The sequence below is a fragment of the Pteronotus mesoamericanus genome, unplaced genomic scaffold, assembly GCF_021234165.1.
Source record: "Pteronotus mesoamericanus isolate MK-2021 breed Mesoamerican mustached bat unplaced genomic scaffold, CSHL_Meso_final contig_78, whole genome shotgun sequence".
Taxonomy (NCBI): domain Eukaryota; kingdom Metazoa; phylum Chordata; class Mammalia; order Chiroptera; family Mormoopidae; genus Pteronotus; species Pteronotus mesoamericanus.
Genome location: NW_026555258.1, coordinates 9,818,801 through 9,841,183, shown reverse-complemented (window position 1 = coordinate 9,841,183; position 22,383 = coordinate 9,818,801). Strand labels below are relative to the sequence as shown.

The following is a 22,383-nucleotide window of genomic DNA, read 5'->3' as shown; positions in this document are numbered from 1 at the left end:
CTATACGTCAGTTGCGTGTGTGTTCAGAGGACAGCCCCAGCTCTTGGCGCTGCTGGAGACTCTGCTTCCCTTCACTGTTATCAGGTGGCACCTGTATACATGTCAGGCACTGCTAGAAGCTCTTTTTATCTTTAAATAATTTATATATACATTTAATGTAACCCTTACTTAAGCTTTGTAAGGCGGGTGACATTAGCCAGAGAAATAAGAATCTTACTTAAGGTTGTTTAACTAGTAAGAAACTGAGCCAGGGTTCAAACTCAGATACATATGACTCTAAGCCATGCCCATGGTTTTTAAGGCCTTGAGGTAAGTATGGATTTACATCATTTTCAGCATTTAGGTATATATTTTTGAAGTAGTACTGAAAACTCTTAATCTAAAGCATTTGAGCCATCCTGGGTCTCTTTTTTGTTTAAGTATCCTTTTTTTATACTTCTTTCCCATTGTAATTGGAAATGAGTTCCGTATGCAATATATTTACAATAAAATTAACCAGTTTTAAGTGAATGGTTCAATACAATTGAATCACAGATGTGACAGATATTTCCATCACTTCAAAAAGTTCTCTGCTTTCTATAACCTATGATTTTGCCTTGTCTAGAATTTCATATACATGGCATTATAGGTAATAGTCTTTTGTTGGCTTCCTTAACTTAGTAGAATGTTTTTGAGATCCGTACATGCTGTGTATGTCAATAGGTTTTCCCTCTTTTGTAGTATTTCACTATATGGACATAACACCTTTTTTTTTTTTTAATCCATTTACTCATTGGAGCACATTTGTATTGTCTCCAGTTTTGGTTATTATGAATAAAGCTCCTGTGAACATTTGAGTTCAAGTCTTTGCACATATTCATATTTTCATTTCTCTTGGATAAATACCTAGGACTAAAATAATTGAATTGTATGGTAAGTGTATGTTTAACTTTACAAGAAACTTTCAAATCATTTTCAGAATGTTTGCACCATCTTATATTTTCACCAGCAACATACAGGAGTTCCAGTTGTTTCACACCCTTTGCCAGCTCTTCTTAGTACGCTGAATATTTTTAATTTTAGCGTTCAGTGGGTTTGTAGCAGAATCTCATTGTTTTGGCTTTTTTTTTAAAGATTTTATTTATTTTATTTTTAGACAGAGGGGAAGGAGAAAGAGGGGGAGAGAAATATCAGTGTGTGGTTGCCTCTCATGTGCCCCCTGCTGAGGACCTGGCCCACAACCCAGGCATGCGCCCTGACTGGAAATCAAACCAGCGACCCTTTGGTTCACAGGCTAGTGCTCAATCTACTGAGTCACGCCAGCCAAGGCTGAGCTGTCTTAACTGTTGTTAATAACTTACTAAAAACTAGAAGTCATATACGCCAGTAAAGCTCCTTGGAAAGCAGTTTGGCAATGTCTTTGAAGGTTTTAATAGTTTGCTGGTTAAGAAAGAGCATAGACTTTAAAGTTAGTTCGAATCCCACAGCTGTAAAGTATTTATGGCCCTGGAAACATAATTAGCTGAAAGGCTAGAGAAATTACTGGACAAGAGAGGAATATCACTTTCATTTTTCATCTTGAAATGGGAGTGTCAAGCTCTTGGATGATGTCCTGAATATGATATAGTCTCTTCAAGGAGAATCAAGGCTATTGTCTCGGCCGTGAAGACAATGCATTTTTCAAAAAGAAAGTCTTGTTTCTGTGCTCCAGTTCCTTATCATGTCAACAAATAAAATTTAACAAAGAGGAAGATACTGGAAATAGCTGGATGCTTGGTACATTTTAGGAAGGACTGCTGACATTATTGGTACTTACTCGGTTTTGTTTAAGTCATGACAAAAGAGGAAACATTTTTTTCTCCATTGGCAAAAGGAAGGGATATTTTTGCATAGCCTGTTTGCATCCCTTGGCATTTGGTTAACTAGCTTCATATTGAGTCAACTGCTATGTACATTTTTATGCCATTTGCCTTTAGGATAAATCCCAGCTAAGGGACTTCTCTTTTCTATTTGAGAACCTGGCATGCAGGATTCATGCCAAAGGATCAGTTAAAGCAACAATTTCTGTACCCAGTGTTTTTTTTTAATCCTCACCTGAGGATTTTTTTCTTTAATGACTTAAGACAGAGCGAGCGAGCAAGCGCACACACAACATCAATTGACTGCCTTTCACATACTCCCTTTCCGCGGATCAAAACTACAACCTTTTTGGTGTACAGGATGATGCTCCAACCAGCGGAGCCACCCTGCCAGGGCTGTATCCAGTTTTTTTTAGCAGGAACAATTTACCTCCTTTGGAGATTAGATTCCATATTTTCCTATGAGAAGACTGCTTTGAATAGCACATTTTATCTATTATAATGGAAATGTCACCAGCTATACTTTCTTGCAAAAGGGATGGCGTATACATGAGGTGTATAGAGTAAAACAGGTTGCTTTTCTTCAATCTTTTTTTCCCCCTTAACATTTGATTTTGCTTTTGTTTGAGTGGTTGGTCCCTGAAGACGTAGTAACTCTGGGCATGCATCTCTCCAGAAAAACTCCAGCCATTACTAATATAACAACAATGGTTTGCATGAAGTTGATGTAACCTGGCAGCCAAGGAAAGGGGACTGGAATGCACATGCGTAAACAATGATTACTTCACTGTACTAGTCAGTGGGGGTAGTACACACCATTGAGTGAGTGTGTGTACTGTGTGGCCATCGCATTTAAAATGCCTGAGCAAGTAGAGAGCAATGGATCTGCATCAAATTTTGCTCCTCTGTGGAAACTGTTGAGATGATTCCAGAGGCTGCAGCTGTGGGCAGCTGGTGATTAGCAGCTTCATCACAACAACAAGCCCACTTGTGCAGCACGTCTTGTACAGAGCTTTTTGGTGAAACATCAAATCTCCCAGGTGACTCAGTCCCCACTACAGCCCACATTTGGCACCCTGCAACTGTTGGCTTTCCCCAAAACTAAAATCGCTTTTGAAAAAAGAGATTTCAGACTGTCGCTGAGATTCAGGAAAATACAACAGGGCAGCTGGTGGCGATTGGGAAAACTGTGTGAGGTGCCGGGGTGCCTACTTTGAAGGGGTCTGAGGCGTCATTGTCCTGTGTACAGTGTTTCTTGTATCTTCTTCAGTAAATATTTCTATTTTTTCATATAACATGACTGAATATCCTCTGGACAGACCCCGCCATATATGTCCCTGGAGCATTTAAAGCATGTAAATCAGAAGACCCTGTTGTAGAACCCAAACAAATAGGTACATGATTGACCAACAAAGCCTTTCCTTTGCTTATGTTTCCACAGGAGTCTCCCCAGGACAGCGCTATCACCCGGGATATTAACCGGACATTTCCAGCCCATGACTACTTTAAGGATACAGGAGGAGATGGGCAAGATTCCTTATATAAAATATGCAAGGTATTTCATGCCAAAACACAAAACAGAACTCAGTTTTGAATGGTCAGTCTGGTTCTTTAAGATTATGCAAAAGGTAACTACAATGTGTAATTTGTATTAAATGTTCAAGAATGGGGAAAAAAACAGAAAAGACTTTATAAAATCAAAGGGTAAGACACAATTTTAGACTATAATGAACAGGAATTCATTGGAAATAAAATGGTAGGACTCCGCTTGTCCTTTTAATCAGGACTTTTGATGACAGTCCCCTGGCTCCACATTTAGACGTTCAGAAACTGATTTTGTGAAACCAGTTGAGCTCTGTAATATTGCAAGCTCCTTTTCAATATGCACAGTGTGAGTGATGAACTTGGCACCTAGGACACACCTAATAGTAGCAAGTGCTGATGCTCGTCCAGGTGGACTTCTAACACTGCAGCATAATAAATGCTGGGAAATACCGGTATCTGCCACAAGGTCTGTACCTGGAAACCACAAAGAAAATGATACACTGTTCACCTTCAGTAACTTATTTTCTAGTCAATTTTGGTAACATCAGAGCCAAAAGGAGAAGTTGGGACCAGAGTTCTTCAGCCTTACTCTGTCCTCTGTCTTTCCCCCCCAAAGCTAATTAAGTACCTATTTAATATTGATATATAAAGTGCAATCAAGGCATGAGACATGTACTTAAGGAACTTACATATTATGATTGAAAAGGCAAAACAACTAGTTTTAGAACAGGCTAGAAATAAAGGATGATTGTCCAATGATAAACTAGGTGCTTTAAACTACAAAGGCAGTTAGAATTTAGAGAAATGTTTCTTGGGTTTAATTTTAATTTCCCCGTAAGATGCATAAAACTATGATTTTAGTTATAACTCCCTTCTCTGGTCATCCTTTTTTAGCCCTTGCTCAGTTGCGCTTCCCAGAAGCGGTCAGCCCAGCTTCCCAGAAGGGAAACCCTGCGCTCACAGCCTCTGACCCCGCTGCGCTCCAGTTCCCACCTCACGGCGATCTTTGCGCAGCTCTCTCTCCTCTTGACTTCTCACGCCCTGGTTGTGCTCTCACTTCTCACAACTTCGCTCACTCCCTCATTCTGTCCGCTCTGCCTGCCTGCTCCTAAGGCAGGCCCTGCTCCTCAGACAGAGGTGCTGTCTCCCCCGCCTCCGGAGCCTCAGCTGTCACTGCTGCACAGATGCTCCCAAATCTGCATTAGCTCAGGGCCGAGATTTCCAGCTGCCAGTTGGTCTCCATGTAGAAGTCTGTCAAGTAAATCAAACAAAACAGATCTAAAAATAGAGTGTATTTATAAACATGTTTTGCACTCAGCCCTCAGTGTCTGCGGGTATCGCATCTGCTGATTCAACCAATGGCAAATCAAAAATATTTAAGGAAAAAATCCCAGAAAATTCCAGAAACCAAAACTTGAATCTGCTGTGCCCCTAGCATTACGCTGAATCACGGAGAACGAAGTGGTGTGTAGACATCCCCTGCTGTAGCCTGTACGGGAATACAGGTTATATGGAAATACTACATCATTTTATATAAGGGACTTGAGCATCTGCAAATTTGATGTCCATGGGAGTCGTGGAACCAATCCTCTGGATGCTGAAGAACAACTATATTATGAAAACCTTATGAAAATTTTCAGACATATATTAAAATATAATTATATGCGGTTCCTGTCCAGAAGGTATCCAGTCATGTAATATGAAAAATAGAGACATTTATTGAAGAAGATACACAATATAAGAAACATTGTACATGGTACAATGGCACCTCAGTCCCCTTCAAAGTAGGCACCTCGGGACCTCACAGTTCTCCCAGTCGCCCATCAGTATCATTCAATAGCCACTCCTTACTCAGATTTCCCTGAATGGCTATAGCTTGGTTAGAATCAGGATTCGGCAATATCCATATTACGTTTAGTTGTTCTATCTCGTTTAATTAAGAAGTCTTTCTTTTCCCCCCATGCTGCTGTTTGGCCAAAGACACAGTCATAGCCCTCTTCATTGTCAGTTCCTCCCCTTGGCCATGTCAAGTTTGATATGATTGATGTGTCTTGTAGCCTTACTTCCCTCTCTGTCCACTGCCCTGGCACAAGTCTCCGTCATACGGTGCCAGCTCTTTTAATGCAAGATGCCGCCGTGCATTAGTCTTTCTGCCTTTGGATTCTAGCCTATTTATTTTTTTCTCTTCGTTGACCCCAGAATTGAACTACTTCAGTGGCCCCTACTGAAGCCTTTAATGCTTTTCCGCAATCCACAAAATGAAAATTTTTTTAGTTTATTTCCTGGTCCTTGATTCCTTAGCTTAGCACTAAAGGCCCTTTATAATATATCCTGGCCTAACTATTTTATGTTTTAGCCACATTGAACTTTTCACTGTCCTCTTGTTGATGTACTTGTCAGACTTCCCAACTGAACTGTAAAGTTCTCAAGGGCAAGAACCATTTCTCATGTACGTTAGCATGTGTGGCACTTGGCACAGCACGGGCACCAAATGTGGGAATAATGAAATGCCTTTTCTTCTCCACGTTTTTATAGCTGCCACGAACCATATATTCCAGACATTTCCCAAATGTATCATGTACTTTCATGTGGGTAGGCATGCCTTCAAGCTTTTCCATGAGCCTGAAAAACATGCTCCCCTCCAGTCTTTATAAAAAATCAATACATTTTCATCCTAGTGCATAATTGATTAAGCTATGTGCTGAGCATTTGACATGAGAGGAGTGAAAATAATACATCAGTTCTATGTTATAAATACTATTATTGTTCTCATCTTACAAATAAAGAATAAAAGTAATGAGTTTAGGATCTAGACCTAGACATTAGCTGTTATGAGATCTCAGCCCAACTCCAACTCTGAAGCCTGTGTTCTTTCTTGACCCATCAACTGTTGATTGATACCTTGACAAACATTGAACTGTGTTTGCATATATTACTACCAGTTTGTAACACGATCTTATCAACATTGCTATTAACACTTGTTCATTTTTACAAATTTGAGTGTGTCTTGTATTGTGAACAGGCCATTTCTAAGCCCTGTGCCCATCTTGTCTTTGAGAAAGCACGTGTTTCTCATTGTGTTCCTCTTATCAGATAAGCTTTGATGAAATGGGGGATATAATGGAATTATATTGAATTTTATTTGAATTTATGAATGCATGATTACATTATATACATTTAAAAGCTAGAGTTTCACCAAAATCTAATTATAAAACCTGTGTATATTTATATATTGACTTAATTTTCATTTAATAAGCATTGGCATAACACTTTACTAAGTGATCTGAATTCTAAACATATCCAATTCTAAATTGCATTCTTGAGACACAGAGGAACCTTGCCACAAAGGAAAAAAAAAGTAAGTGGACAATAAAAGGAGTGTACTAGAAATAAATTTGTCAAACAGGAAATAGCATCTTGAATCTATAGGAATTCCCCTTTCCACCACAACTTACATGAAAACTAGAAAGATTAATCATAAAAACAAGACTGAAAAACAGCTAAACAACCAAAGAGTGAACCACAAGGAATGTTATATGTCAATATTCTATTAAACATAATGTTCAGAGAGATGGGTAGTAATCTACCACCGCCAAGAAAAATACAGAATAAGAATTCCAGAGGAACCCACAAACAGTTTCAGAGTAGTCCCTCTTATCAGAAAAGTTATTACTGGCATTGTAGAAAGAATTGTATTTTGTTGTCTTTGCCAGAAGACTTTTTCCCAGAAAGAAAATGAATAACATCAACACTGCTTGGTGAGGTGCTGGCTTGGTCAGCTAGGACATTGCCCCGGCTCCTGAGAAGCTCCCGATCCAGTGAGAGGATGAACATTGAGAATGCAGTGAGGCGTAAGGGCTGTAATAACCATCCATGTGGAGCAAGTACCATCGAAGCACAGGAAAGAGAGGGAATTCTGGGGGAGTGAAGTATCTTTGGAGCCTGAAAGAAGAGCATATTTTTCAGATGGAGGGAAAAACATGAGCAAAGACAAGGAGATAGGACAACCTGTTTTTAGTACCGAAGTGGTGTTTGCTTAACCTTCCCTGCTCCTTGGCAACAGAAGGTAGTGTGGTGACAGATTTATTTATTGTGAAATAAAAAAATGGGATTGGCAAGAAATGTTTGCATTATTCATTGACCATCAGAATGCCACAGTGGAGTGTGGGTAGCATCTTTCAAGTTCCTGTGTTCAAGGTCCTGTAGAGCAGCTGTGGCCCACAAGTGACTGCATTCTTTGACACCGCGTGATTTTTTCCCCCAGGCTTATTCTGTGTATGATGAAGAGATTGGTTATTGCCAGGGCCAGTCATTTCTCGCTGCTGTCCTGCTGCTCCATGTGAGTAAATGTGTCTCTGATAAGACTTTGACGTGGCCTGCCTCAGTGTATATGATCCGTAGACTTGAACATGGTTTTATATTGGCTTTGGCCAGACTCTAGGACATGAGATTTAACTCCTATATCTGGAAACATTTTTCTTAACTTAATGTCTTATGATAGAAGAGAAACATGGCGAGCGTAAGTGACAGTGTTGGAAACTGGAACAAGGGTGGACTTCATTCTTACTGCTAGGATGATTGGAGAGACATCAGTCTTAGTTGGATCCTTGGGGACATTTTATCATCTCTAAAGTAGCCACTGTGATTAGAATTTGTTTTGGGATTTACATTTTGGAGTGGGAGGCTAGGAAGTTGGCTTTCTTTAGTGCCATTTTCTTCCATTCATTCATTCAGTAAAGACCTTTACCCTCCAACTTACTGATATTTTTTTCAGATCCACAGCAAACCTGAAGAAATCTTAAAGTGTATACTCTTCACCTAATTTACCAATTAATATTTTTCCACACTGATTTCTCTGTCTCTCTGCATTTTCTCTCTTCTTCTCTTTTTACACACATACACACTTTATTTTTTATCAAAAACCTTTTTTTTTGGAAAATCTGTAGCAAATATCAACATACTTCGCTCCTAAATACTTGAGTGTGTACCTCCTAAGGACATAACCATAATACCACAGTCACATCCAGGAAATTCCACACTGATTCAGTATTGGCTGACACACAATTTACGGTCCGTTTTCCCCAGTGGTTTACTCAGTAAAGTCCTTTATAGCTTTTGTTTCCCCTAACCCAAATCAGTGGGTTGCATTTGATTGATTCAGGCATTGTAGTTGATTGTCACTTCCCTTTATTATTGTAATCTAAACTACCCCCTTGCCTTTTCTGTGTATTTCTTACCATTGACACTTTTGAAATATTTGAGCAAATTCTCTTGTAAAACACCCACATTGTTGATTTGTCTGATGATTTTTTATGATTCAAGTTAAAATGCTTTTCTGAAATACACAGGTGATGTTAACAGAGTTTTTGAGCACCTTTTACCATCTGTACCGGGCAAGAGATGGGGCGAGACTGCTGTAGACGCAGCGCCAATCCTTGTGCGTATAGAGCTCGCACAGCTGACCGCCTGTTGGCAGAAAGCCACACAAGTGTGTCAGTGTCGCTGTCAATGGCACTACGAAGACAGAGTAAGAAGTTTGATGCAAGATGACAACCAGGCAGCCGCATTTAGATTTCAGGCTTCTCTGGGGAGGTAACCTTTAAGGTGAACCCTGAAAAATGAGAAGGGTTCTTACTTCACTTTTTTTAACATTGTTATGAAAATAATTAAAAGTACTTAAAAAGCAAGAGAGTAGAGAGTAGAGCGTTCCCAGGAAAGGAAATAGTACAATATATAGAAGCGCTGAAATTGGGAAAACCTTCCCGGTGGGAGGAACTGCCAGCAGGGCAGGAGGGCTGGAGCGCCATGAGTGATAGGGAAGAGGAGGGGGCCGGGGGCGACAGGCCTGCCCGGGGGGCCCATGGGGGCCAGGCCGCAGAGTCAGGGTTTTGTCTCTGAGCGAGGGGAAGCTTTGGAAGAGCTTTAAGCCTTCTAATGTTGTAATATAAGTAAAATACAAGGTTGCAGTACAAGGAAAACAAAAACCACTATCTTGTTACCATTATTGAACCTAGCTTATTGGTATTGGTAGGCAGGTAAAACTATGGTAAAGCTGTGAGATTAATAAAAAAGACCAGGTGTGTGTGTATGTGTATATATAATGTGATTTGATATACATATACATTGTGAAATGCTCACGCAATCAGGCTAATAAACACATCCATCAACAGGTAAAGTTGTTTAAATTTTGTTTGTTGTTTTAGGCAGAATTTATATCTCAAAGTCTCACAAGCCTATGTGGTTTGTCTTTGTTCTCAACTTCAGTCCAAGGACATCAATGTCCATATAAGTATCACAGCCCCTTTACAGTGAATTTCCTGATCGAATCCACAATGTCTTAGTTTGAATCCTGTGCTGTTTGCCATTGTGTTAGATAAATGTCAGCGTGAGGGCAGATGGCTGCCTAACGGAAAGGCCGCTCTGGGTCAGACCGCATCTCACTCAGCATGTGAGAGAGTCTGGTCCTTTGCCTGAAGTCCTTAACTTTCCCATAATAGTATGCTGTATTGTCCTCATTTATTACTCAATAGGATTTTCTCTTAGCTTTGCTTTATCCCAGTGATTCCTGTGCTCAGCCCACCTCCATTGTCTTGTTCCACAGAAGCCCGCTCATCTTGTTGACATTTTGAAGGCTTGCAGCAATCACACCAAGCCTTAAATAACATTTCCAGTGTTTTCTTTCTATTTTGAAAACTAGACATTTTGCTCGGTTTTCGGGGAAGTAGTTTTCTATAAAGCTATGGAAGACGTAGGCATTATAAATGGGTGACATCTGTAAACAGAAGTAGGGTTTTTTGCAGTATTTTTAGTATTACTGTGAGTGTTAACTATAGCACTTTAAGCATTACCTCAAACCTCAGAATATGTAAGATTTCTCTAGCTGTCTTTTCGAACAATGAGGAAGAAAAACATTCTTACGAGCAAGATATGACAGCTACAGAGGTAAAATGATGTACAAGGTCTTAAGATTTGCGGAAGATGAAACCTACACCTGCGTAACAGCCTGTCCTGCTCTTTTCCAGTCCTGTCCTCCCTGCAGGGCCTCTCTCCGTCTCCCCCAGGCAGATACGGGCTTTCCCGTTCTTGTGTTCTCACCATCTTTCTGCCTAAATCTGTTTTTTAAAGGTTCTATTCATTTATTTCTAGAGAAAGGCGTAGGGAGGGAAAAAGAGAGGGAGAGAAACATCAATTGGTTGCCTCTCACCAGGCCCACAACTCAGGCATGTACCCTGACTGGGATTCGAACCAGCGACCTTTCTGTTTGCAGGCCAGCACTCAGTCCACTGAGCCACACCAGCCAGGGCTTTTCTGCCTAATTCTTATTACAGTTTCTGTGCCCTGGTTGTGTGGGCAGCTCATGAAGGACAGGAACAGTATCTGACATAAAGTAGACATCAATAAATACTTCTTGGTTGAGTGAGTGAATGTTAAGAAACACGGCCACGGGTATGAGTTACTGCATATCACTAAACTTCCTGGCATCCAGATAAGAGAATAGAAGGATGAATGTAATAACTGAGATAACTTCTGTATACGTTTTGTGACTTTTCCCCCACTCTTATTCCCTTTCGGTTACAGATGCCTGAAGAGCAGGCATTCAGTGTTCTGGTCAAGATCATGTTTGACTACGGTCTCAGGGAACTTTTCAAGCAAAACTTTGAAGATTTGCATTGCAAATTTTACCAGTTGGAGCGCCTCATGCAGGTAAAAAGGGAAACCAGTTTGCATTTGCCAGTTAGATTAGAGCGTGGTCTGGGGAGAAGTGGATTGATGAAATGGGGCCAAGGAGCAGCAGGACTGCCTTAGCAGCCAGGGTTAAGGACGGGTTGGTTGGTTGGTGTTCATTTCTCACTATGTGGTGATGGTGCCAAGGTTAATAAGGTGTGAGCCTGATGGGCGTGAGCTGGGCGTTCAGTCTCATAAAGCTCTCGAAATAGCAAGTGGCTTTGTAGGGGCCTTTAGCACAGCACACCCAGTCACTCAGCATTCACCAAGGCTCTGGAGCTGGCTGGTTACGAATCTTCTGACAAAAGTGAGACAAACTCCCAAACATTTCATAACTTGGAAAGAAAAACTCTTTCCAAATACTTGACATAATTCTGGGTATTCCTCTTTAGATCTGGTTTATGGACAAGAAAAGAGAGCTGAGTGCCAAATAATACCAGATGATGTGTTCTTCTGAGCACTTTGGAGGTTTTTAGAAAAAACACAGCTATGTGATTTTTTTTGGCCTATTCCTGTTAGATTTATGAGCCTCCTGACTGGGACCTGAATAGCTGCATATGTGCCTAAAACTAAGGAGTTTGCTCTTTCAGGAATACATTCCCGACCTGTACAACCACTTCCTGGATATAAGCCTTGAAGCTCACATGTATGCCTCCCAATGGTTCCTTACACTCTTTACTGCAAAATTCCCTCTCTACATGGTCTTCCATATCATCGACCTGCTGTTATGTGAGGTATGTATCGGAGGCCACGGCACTTTGGGATTGTTACAGTGTCCTTCCTGTGACAGCAGTCAAGCAGAATTTGTTCTGCTCAGTTTTGTTTCAGTGCTGGGAAATCCAAGTTTAAGTGACTCTCCTTGGGCTGAAGCTAACGATCATGTTTTTTTAAAGGCGCTCTCTGCTAAAATAAAAATATGTATATGTTAGGCATTTGTATTAGTCTTAGGTTTGCCTGATATTTTTGAGAGAGAGTGACTCTCATCCTTATGTGTCTGATTAGAGCTCTGGCCACCCAACTATATTTTCAGCCAGAAGGGTTAGGGGAAGGGAGAGGTTGCATGCCCTTTTCTTATAAGAGACTTCTGGAAGTTCCACCTGTATTTCCACTTACCTCTTACTGGTAAGTGGTAATGAACTTAGACGCAAGAGAGATTCGTTTTTTTCAAAGATTTTATTTATTTATGTTTTTAGAAAGAAGGAAAGGGAGGGAGAAAGAGAGGAAGCGAAGAAAGATCAATCATTTGCCTTTCGCATGCACCCCAACCAGGGACAGGGCCCACAATCCGGACACGTGCCCTGAATCAAACCAGTGACCTTCTACTTTGCGGGACGACGCCCAACCAACTGAGCCACAGTGGTCAGGGCAAGAGAGAATTTTTTTTTTTTTTAAAGAGCTTGGTAGGAATTTGCTATAAATGGGGGAGGGGGGTTATTACTAAAACAATGTAGATATTAGAGTAAATAACAGCCTTTGTCACAGCATAGTTTTTGATTTTGAGAGGTGGGTGTAAGGAAAAAATAATTTCAAAAATACTGTATTTTTATTATAGAAACTGTAGAAAATGTAAGCAAAGAGATTTAAAGATACTTCTGCTCTCACTTTGGTATATGATCTTTCAGCCTTTTTTTAATGCGTGTTTATATGTGTGCATGTATAATTTCTATATGGAATAGTTTTTTTCTTGTGGAATATTATATAGTAATGTATATTACAGGTCTGTATATATGTTAAAATATGATTACACTATATATATTATTTTTTAACCTCTTTTTCATTTCATATATCTGAACATCTATAGATACATAAGCATCTACACCATTTTTCTTTTTGTTTAATCTTAACATATGATTACCCATAAAACATGAAACAAGTAAACATGTTTACTTCATAAAACAAAACCCATTAAAGAATTTGTACCTTCTCCCTAGCTTGAAACATTACAAGAAATAACATTACCAAATATACCATTATTCTTACTTGCTGCCAAGCATCCCATTATTTGGATATATCATAATTTATGTAACCAATTCCTAACCTCAAACCTTTGAGTTGTCCAGTTTTCACTATTTTTTAATTGATTTTATTTTTTTTATTTTTTTTAAGTTTTTTTATTGTTCTGTTACCGTTGTCCGCATTTTTCCCCCATTACTCTCCCCTGCCCTACCCACCTCCCAACCAGTTTTCACTATTAAAAACAACCGTTTGTTTAGTAATTAGAAGCCGTGTGCTAAATAATTTAAATGAACTTTTCAAACTACCTAGCTCAGAAAACCCTTGGGAGAATATTGGTTACAGAAACTGAGGTCCCAAAACTTATATAGTTTAACTTGATTGGCAGATGTTAGTGCCTCCCCTCATTTGTCCTTTGCCCCCACCTCCCCCAGAACGGTGACATGGAGGGAGGCCGATGGGAAGGAGCCCAGAGCAGACACAGTTCTGGGACGGAGGGCTCCCGTGATGGCCGCTCCTCACCGGGGCTGCGCAAAGTAAAACTCCACCAGGAGCTACTCCCTGGGCAGGATTTTATGAATCTAATGTTTGGGTTTCGAAGTTTAGAATACTTCGGAAAAGTGCTCTTGTTGAATGTGAGACTAGGGCTAGAAAAGCTCTTCTCTCCCAAGAGTGAGAGGCTGGGTCTAGTCTATTTTAAGTACAGCTTCAGTGGTGACTCTGTAATTTCTATTCTCCAAGGTATTTTCAAGATATTCCATTTCTTTCTTTAATTAATGTTTTACAATTTCTCTACATTGGCGGGGTATTCTGAAGACAAATGGCTTTGTTGTCCAGGTATAAACATTGAAAATGTTGTTTTGTGTTTTCTTTTTTAGGGAATAAGTGTTATTTTTAACGTCGCCCTTGGATTATTAAAGGTACGCATTTATTCATAAGCTGAGTTATCTGGCATCCTCTGTTGCAATAGCTTGGTCTTCATTTCGTCCTTAGTAGCCACTATGCTCTGGCGTTGGCCCTGACAGTGGAGATGTGCAGGTAGTTCTGACAAAGCTAAGAAGTGTCTTCTGGAGGTTATAAAGCTGCTGGGATTGTAAAATGCTTCTGGTGCATCTTTAAAGCAAGGAGCCTTTCCTACACACGGTCGTATTTTCTTTCTTTCAAGACCTCCAAAGATGACTTGCTATTGACAGACTTTGAAGGTGCCTTGAAATTCTTCAGGGTTCAGCTTCCTAAGAGATATCGGTCAGAAGAAAATGCAAAGAAGCTAATGGAATTAGCTTGCAACATGAAGGTAAAGTAATTTCTGCATTAATTTGAATTTTTGTTTGTTCAGTTACCGTATCACTATTCCTGATCAAAGTATCAACATTTATAATACATTAAAATGACAATTTTTTTCCAAAAATTTTTTAACAGATTTTCTCCTCATTCAGGGTAATTCTTTCTTTACTTAATTTATGTAATACAATATAGAGAAAATAAAACTCTTCTGGTTTACAAAATTAAGGGTAACAACTTTCCACCCATAAAAAATAAAAGCACAAACACATCAAAAGTGCCAGATGTACAATGTGTATCAATTCATAAGTTGTAATGGATATTTTTTGATACTTTGCCTTTCCTTCACAGTCTAGGCCTAAAATGATGGCCCTTATAGGATCCCAAATTAAGCACTTCCGTTTTCCCCAGCTTTATTGAGACATAATCAACATATAATGTTATGTAAATTTAAGGTCTACAGAGTGATGATCTGATACAGGTATGTATTGCAAAACGTTTACCACAATAAGACTAGTTAACACATCCCTCATCCCACAAAGTCACCACTTTGTGGTCGTGACGGAGAGAAGATTGAACCGCGCTCGCACAGCAGCTCTCCGGGTGTCGTGCAGCCTTGTTAACGAGCGCCTCGCGGCTGCGCCTTAGATTCCTGGAGCTCGCTCATCTTAAAGCTGGACATTTGTACCTTTTGACCAGCATCTCTCCCTTTTCCTTACCCCGCAGCCTCCAGATGTGTTTGTACGTATTGTATCCTGCGCGTTCAGTCTTCCTGCCTCCCCCAGCCTTTGAATGCTAGGAAAGATATTATTATTCCTATTGAAGATAAACCAAAACACAAAGGAGGTGTTGCCCCGGGGTCCTGCAGCTAGTTAGTGGCAGAGCACAGGCTTCATGGTTTCTACTGTATTGTTCTTTAACTTTCGGTGCTTATTGTTATGGTCAGAAATTCCCTGACATGAAACCAACAATACATGAAGGAAACCCACTCAGTTTTTTTCGCTTCCAGTGGCATTTATGATTTGTACAGTTTTTAAGGTAAAAAAATAGGATTTCCTGTGTTCACATTATAATACAATTTTTGTTCTTAAAGAAGAAGAAAAAGTCATTGAAGGAGTTTAGTTTTGGATTTTCAGCTGGAGGCAAATGGGAGACAAACTAAATAGTTGTATTCAGACTGTATAGGGCACATAAATAAGACTATCACTTTTACTGTAAAACAGGAGTTAGTGTGTCAGGGCCGATGGCGGCAAGAAGCCTCACTGCTGAGGAGAGCGTGGGCTTGGCCTCAGGGAGATCTGGATTCAGAGTCACTTGGTTGTTTAAGGCCCAGTGTCCTCACCTGCCAGGTAACACTGGACTTCTGGGCCTAGTTATACATCAGACTGGGCTAACTCAAACCACCCTTCTTTAAACACTTGGAGATGCTAAATAAAATATAGCCCACAAAATGTTTAAATACCTGGATGAATTTGAAAGAAGAAAGAGAAATGCCCAGGTGAAGCAAAGTAGCTCAGAGCTAGTGTGTGTGAACTGACAGTACGTCCAAAGGGCCGTGGAAGTGTAGGTAGGTGGTTCGTGCTCACACGGACACCGGTGCGACTCTGTGCCTCCGGCCGGCCGCTGAGGCTGAAACCTCCGCGTGAAGTTAGGGCCTTGGGATCACTGCTCTGTTTTTGAAAGGGGGATACAAAACTACCTATTAGCCCAAGAAACTCTGGAAATCATAAGATAATTAAATGGGGTATTTTTTTTTTTAAAGGAACTAGAACTTCTAGAAATGAAGATAGTCATTAACATTATCATTGAAATTAAAATGTGACGTATTTCAGAAGTACTATGTGTAACATTTAATGATGTTTTACCACGTGCCAGGCACTGTAGTTCAGCGCTTTCATGTATGAGGATTAACTACAGTGTATGTAGCGTGCTCACGGACCACAGCGCCTGGTGTTCAAGATATGATGGCCGCTGCTGTGGTCACTTCCTCTCTGGTCCTGAAGCAGATATGAAACACTTCAGTGGCGTTTTTCAGGTGCTGGGTTTGTGCACGAGCAAGGAACCAGGTGAGCTCTGAGGGGCTAAGGCGCTCTTTCAACCTCAGCCTGGTGCAGCACGCAGGAGGCTCTGCCTCTTGCTGGTGATTGCTTCCCCTCCACAGTGCTGCTTTCTCGGTGTCCCATCTCAGTGTGTGGTACCTGGCTGATTGCTTGGGCCAAAAAAAACTTGATATCATCCTGGACTTTCTCTGTCTCACTCCCCGTCTTCATGCGCCACATCCAACCTTATCATCAAAACACATCCTGAACCTGAACGCTTCCTGCTCCCTCCATCACTGACATCCGAGTCTAACCATCATCATCACTCCTCCCCTGGAAGATGCCAGTAGACTCCTTCGTCTTTCTGTTTCCACAGTGGTTTTCTCCCAGGCTTTTCTGGATCCTCTCTCTCCCTTGCTTAAAACTCTTAATGGTTTCTGAGGACAAAACTCGAGTTTCAGCCTTGGCCTGACAGCATCTTATCTCTTGGTCATCTCTCTGATTTCATCTCCCACTACTTTCCTCTCCTACTTTTTCCACTTCAGGCATCCTGGCCTTCTTTCTGTTCTCCAGCAGGCCAGCATGTCCACTCCTCAGGCCTCTGCACTGGCTAGTCTCTGCCTGTCATGTTCTCCTTGGCGTCTGTGTGGCTTTGCTGTTGCCTCATTCAGTCTTGGGCTCGGACGTCATGCCATCAGAATAGCCTTCCATAGAGACAGTGTCTGAAGGGGCAGCTCCCTCAGCCCTTACCTTCCTATCATTTCCGCTTATCACTGCTTGACGTCATCTTATGTTTGATTCCTCCTCACACTAGAATTAAGCCTGTGACAGAGGGGACTTTATCGCTTGTTTACTCCTGAATCCTGGGCACAAGAACAGTATCTGGCATATAAATATCGGTTGAATGAGTGAATAAATGAATATGCTGTTGAATTTCTACCAGGCGGTTTACAAACAAGAGTTAACATGGATTTGGGCAAGACTTAAAAGTAGGTTCCAGCTGAAGGTTTTACCTTTTGGGTTTTCATTAGCTTGAAACACTTTCATAATATATGGATCCTTTATTTCCGTCGTCCAGATGGGAGGTGTCTAATGTCGTCTTTTTCTCGCCTGTGCTTTCAAGAAGACAAGATGGTCCAAGCTGCAGAGCACACACAGGTTGTCCTTAGATGTGTAATGCCTTCAGGCCCTAGGGAACTCTGCATGGCTGGGGTGCCCCTTGGATGAGACCCCTACTTGCACTCAGTTCCAGGGTGAGAAGGAGTAATTTTTTAAAAAGTTGATTCACAGCATGGAAAGCCTACCGATTCGCCAGAACATGAGAGAATGTGATCTTTCTGCTGAAAGGTGGGACAGGGTGTGTACAGTTCAGTCAGTGATGAGTAGCTCTGCTCTGGCAGCTGCGCTCAGTACTGGCAACTAGGAAGGGAGATGGAGGCAACAGCTGAGCCAATTGTTGGCGAAGACCCTCAGTCACGGTATAATTGCCAGCTGAAAAATAAGAAAACTTTTGGCAAGCCCTGCATGCGCGATGCGGGCTGCAGGAGGTCTGGAGTGCCCCCATCAGCACAGGGGCTGCGTGGGACCCCGTGGGGTCCTACTGTGGAATGGTTTGGAATCTAGCTTTTGAACTTTGGGGTGGAATTTCGAAAGAAAACATTGACTCTAACGCACTGAAATTCCATTCCATTGTTTTAATTTTTTAAAAGCTGTGGCTTGGTTTTCAAAGTTGTACTTCCTAATTAAGGTATGAATTGGAAATGCTTTGCCTAACGTGCTAGTCCAGGAAACAAATACCTATTTTTCTTGTTGTCCTTGAACAGTTACAATGTTGTAATTTCTGGTATTTATATAGTTCCTAGAAGTGTCTCATTTCTTCCTCCCAGTACCCTGTGAGGTAAGTAGGGCAAATCCTCTGTGGAGCCTGAGGCTTATAGAAGTCAAGTAACTTACCCAACTTGGACTGGGCAGTGACAAGCCCTTGGCCTCCAGACTGTATGCATTCCCAGTGCCTTCCATGCCGTTGCCCTTGCCTCTTATTGCAGAACAGGAGTTAAGTTTGCTGTGGCAATACCTGAAATAGCCACAAGGTGGGGGTGTTGCTCAAAAAGGTCTTTATCCTCCTCTAGCATGTGTGCTTGTCTTTTCTCTAAATCTTTGTGTCCGTATTTACTCTTTTTTGCCCTTTTATTTCTCCCCTTCTCCTTCTTTTTCCTTAGTTTATTATGGGACTGAAATATTTATTTTTTGAGGATTTCTGATCTCCTGCTCTTCATCTAAAATTTAACAGCGTACATTAGAATTCATACAGCTGTCCATTGACTTTCTCTTTCTTTATGGCTCAGAGTCCCATAAAGAAAGAGAAAAAAATTGTTTCCACTTCTGATATAAGGTCTAAAGGGCATTTTTGTTTTTAAAGATTGTTCCAGGAATTCGTGAATGACCCAGTAGCTCCACAGCCCTTTCATATTCATAAATGTTCTATGTCTTGTTTGGGAGGGGGAACACATTTAGGTCTTTTAAATTTCTGATTCAAGAAATATGTGAGAGCAATTTTTTCTTTATACCTATACAGATATTTTAGGGAACAGTCAGATGTGTGAGGCTAGTTGAGAAAAGCAGGAACCATGCTCAAAGAGATGGCACAGTGGGTTTCTTAGATCAAGCTTGAAGAGTTGACCCTTTTGTTGTAGAATCCTGCCTATGGTGAAATGTGATTTCTGAACCATTTTTTTCATTGGAATTTATTATTTCAAACATTAAGTGATTGTGCTAGACTTCAGACTACCTATAAGAAAAGTTATTATTACAAAAACCAAATAGCAGTATCTCCAAATTAATGTAATCCTAATCATTTGCTATTTAGGGGGGGAGAAAACTCTGTCATTTGGGAATATTTGCCCTTGGAGGATATTTTTATTCATGAGCTAAAAGCCACACTAGTGTGAATTTCATTCTCTGCTCAGATCATTTGTGGAGTTAATGTGTTAGGATTGTAAACTCTATGATTGCAATGGCTTAATCAGTCTTCTTGACTATGGAAGCCAAAATCTTCCATAGTGTCTGCACATAGCAAATTAATCCTTACAGTGACCACATGAGGTCAGTTTTCAACTGTATATATAAAGCTTAGAAAATTAAACAAAACTCCCACAGGGTATAATTTTCATAAGTGATAGAGTGGGGATTAGATCCTGGGAATTTCAGGCTCTAAAGTCAGCGCTTAGTCTCCCTGTGCTTTACTGCAAATGAGGGACTGAATGAATAGGACAAGGCCACTTGTATTGGTGAGTAACTCAGTCTCCATGTCACCTTTGAGACTCTCGGTCTGCCCTCCGCCTAAGATCAGTTTCCCGTATAACTAGACCAGGGTATCATTTTACTTCTTTGCTTGTCCTTACCTTTTAGAATTGGGCTTCGCGAGGAAGCTTCCGAGTGGCTGCTCTCTGTCTCTGCCCTGTTCCCTAAATTTTTCAGTGTCGCAAGAGCAGCAGTCGTCTCTGCCTTCTCGTTTAGTAAGTTGGTTTCGCTTGGTCCTTTTCTGTGTTTGGGTTCTCTGCTATTAATTTACTTCTGCATTTTAGGGAAAAAACTCTGATGGTAGGACCAGAATGCCTAATTCTATTTAGTGATCTTTGAGGGAGTTTGAGTCCAAACTGAACAAATTAAATAAAAAGGCTCAGACATTAAATAGAATGTTGATTCGTTTCAAGTGGTTTCAAGAGCAGGCCTTGGCGTGGCACGGGCCGTGGCTCCCGTCCTGGCCCTGCCTCTGCCACGTGGCCTGAGGCAGGTGACATAGTGGGGCGCACGGGGGCGCAGTGCGACGGTGCCTTTAGTGTGGCCACTGCGCTTCTGAGGGCCGGTGTTGTCCCTCAGGCACCAGGGATCTCGCGGCCACCCTGTTCTGACCTCCTGGCCCAGGCTCTGCTCTCCTTTAGTCACTTCAGGTCAGCAAACATTTCTGGATCTCTTATGTCCCAGGAACTGTGCTCAGTACTGAGCCTGCTGGAGAGATAGATAAGAAACAGAAATCACCCCAGATATTGTGTCCTTGTGCTGGCGTTGCCACTTAACAGACTGGGCCCTTGACTCTGGACACTTTACCTATCTTCTTGGTCTTACTGCCCCGTCAGTAAAATGAAGGTGACAACCCCTGCTTTACCCATCTCAGAGAGTGATTTGGAGGATGAAATGAAATAGTAGGTATAGAGGTATCTTGGTATCTTGATGGTCCTATGTAAATCTCGGGTTCTTCTGAAGAATAACGGAAAAGCAAAGTTCTTGCTCCAAGCATTCTACAAAAGGGAGATGGGCTTGGGTCATATTTCTTTATTTATCAATGAGGACTTTGAGGTCAGGATCTCCTTAATGCGCAAGGCCTCTTCCTGCCTGCCACTCACCCACACAACACCCTTCACCCCTCCCATGCAGAGCTACTCATGCTCAGCTGGCTCCCCGTGACCCCAGCCCAGGAGGCAAAGTGTTCTGGACTTTGCAGCAGCTTCTTAGTCCGGACTTGGAAATCAGCTCCTGTTTCCTATCAGCAGCCTGTCCCCTGCTCTCCTGTGTTAAATGGGCTTCCTTTAAATGGCTCATTGTTTGCAGCGCATGTTCAGAGGGTCGTGTGCTCTGACTCAGGGCAAGAGTGCAGATGTTGATGTTAACAAGCAGCACCTACTGTTAACCTCACTGTGTGCTGGGCACTCTTCTGACCTCCTTAAATGTTTTATATCTTGTGATCCTCATAACCGTAGTCCTCATAACAATGGTCCTCAGAGGGACCGTTGTGACTTTCACAGACAAGGACCCTGAGGCTGAGGTAGGGCAGCCTGACCTCAGTCACACAGCGAGCCATCAGCAGAGGGGGGACTGGAGGCCTGGTCTGCCTGCCTGCCTGCTGACCGGGCCACCTCACTCCCACACAAGTCAGGGACCGCCTTTCCCAAGGCAAGTAGCACGTGTTTAAAGAGAGAGCACTATCCAGTTCCTGTCACACATTGGTGACAGGTGAGTGGTCAAGGGGAGACATTTGGGACTAACTTTGTACTTCTACCAAACTATCAATCTGGCATGTTCCACGTCTCCACTTTCTAGTTCAGGGCTTTTTACCGGGGTCTGTGGCTGGACCAGGGGAGCCCGTGAGCCCTCCTAAATGGTTCTGTTGCTGCGGGTGGGGCGGGGCCAGAGTTGGCGTCCATGCTCTTCTTCGGGGTCAGTACCTCTAGGGGAACGGTGACTCTCGGGTGTCTTTCAGAGGGTTCTGTTCCTCACAGTGTTAAGACTCGCTGTACTAATTGCAGTGGGGTCTAAAATTGGTTTTACTTAAATTGTAAACTCAGTCTTATCCCAGGAAACTATTAGAATATTTTTTCCAACAAAGTACATTTAAACAAAAAATTTCAAATATAATCTTCTCTGAGGGCAAAAAATGCCACTCACTGTGTGTGCGGCTGTGATTTCCACAGTCTGTGACAGAGGTAAGCCAGCGGTGGGCGTGATCCAGGGCTGTGGGCCCACTCCCCAGCTGCCCGACTTCCTGGGGGCAGCTACGATGTCCTTGGAGTACGGCCCAGATGAGGTGACCCTGGCGCTTGACGCATGGGGGCTGTGTGTCTGCTCACTTCGTGTTTCCATGCTTACGCGGCAAGGCAGTGGGAGCTTCATGTGGATGAGAGTTCCTGCCCTGTGGACTTTGCATATTTTGACCTCTTCATCTTTGTATACTAGTGTATGAGCAAAATACACTACTCACAGCCATGCCCAACAGTTGGGTAAATAAATGCCCCATCTGCATCCTGATTAGTTTAAAAGGAAGGCCTGGCTTTGATTTGTTCCACATCTGATTATGGAGTCCCGATGGTGCTCCAGACATTGAGCTGGGCGCTGGAGGTGAGGCCTGCTGTCTGGCGGTAAGACAGGCAGTTGAGTAAGCACATACATAAGTAATTGTGGACTGGGACAGGTGCCATGGGGGAATTGCCCTGACGCTGTGAGAATAT

The 22,383-nt window shown here is 41.9% G+C and overlaps 1 protein-coding gene across 3 annotated transcripts in view; it reads left to right on the top strand.

Annotated features, from left to right (window-relative positions):
* Positions 1-22,383, top strand: part of RABGAP1 (RAB GTPase activating protein 1) — a 143,611-nt gene that overhangs the window by 104,226 nt on the left and 17,002 nt on the right. For all 3 annotated transcript variants that reach the window (XM_054584410.1, XM_054584411.1, XM_054584412.1), the window contains 6 exons: positions 3,280-3,393; positions 7,648-7,722; positions 10,962-11,087; positions 11,699-11,842; positions 13,940-13,981; positions 14,227-14,355. In XM_054584410.1, coding sequence (XP_054440385.1) covers positions 3,280-3,393; positions 7,648-7,722; positions 10,962-11,087; positions 11,699-11,842; positions 13,940-13,981; positions 14,227-14,355 — 630 coding nt within the window. The remainder of the gene's footprint in view (positions 1-3,279; positions 3,394-7,647; positions 7,723-10,961; positions 11,088-11,698; positions 11,843-13,939; positions 13,982-14,226; positions 14,356-22,383) is intronic.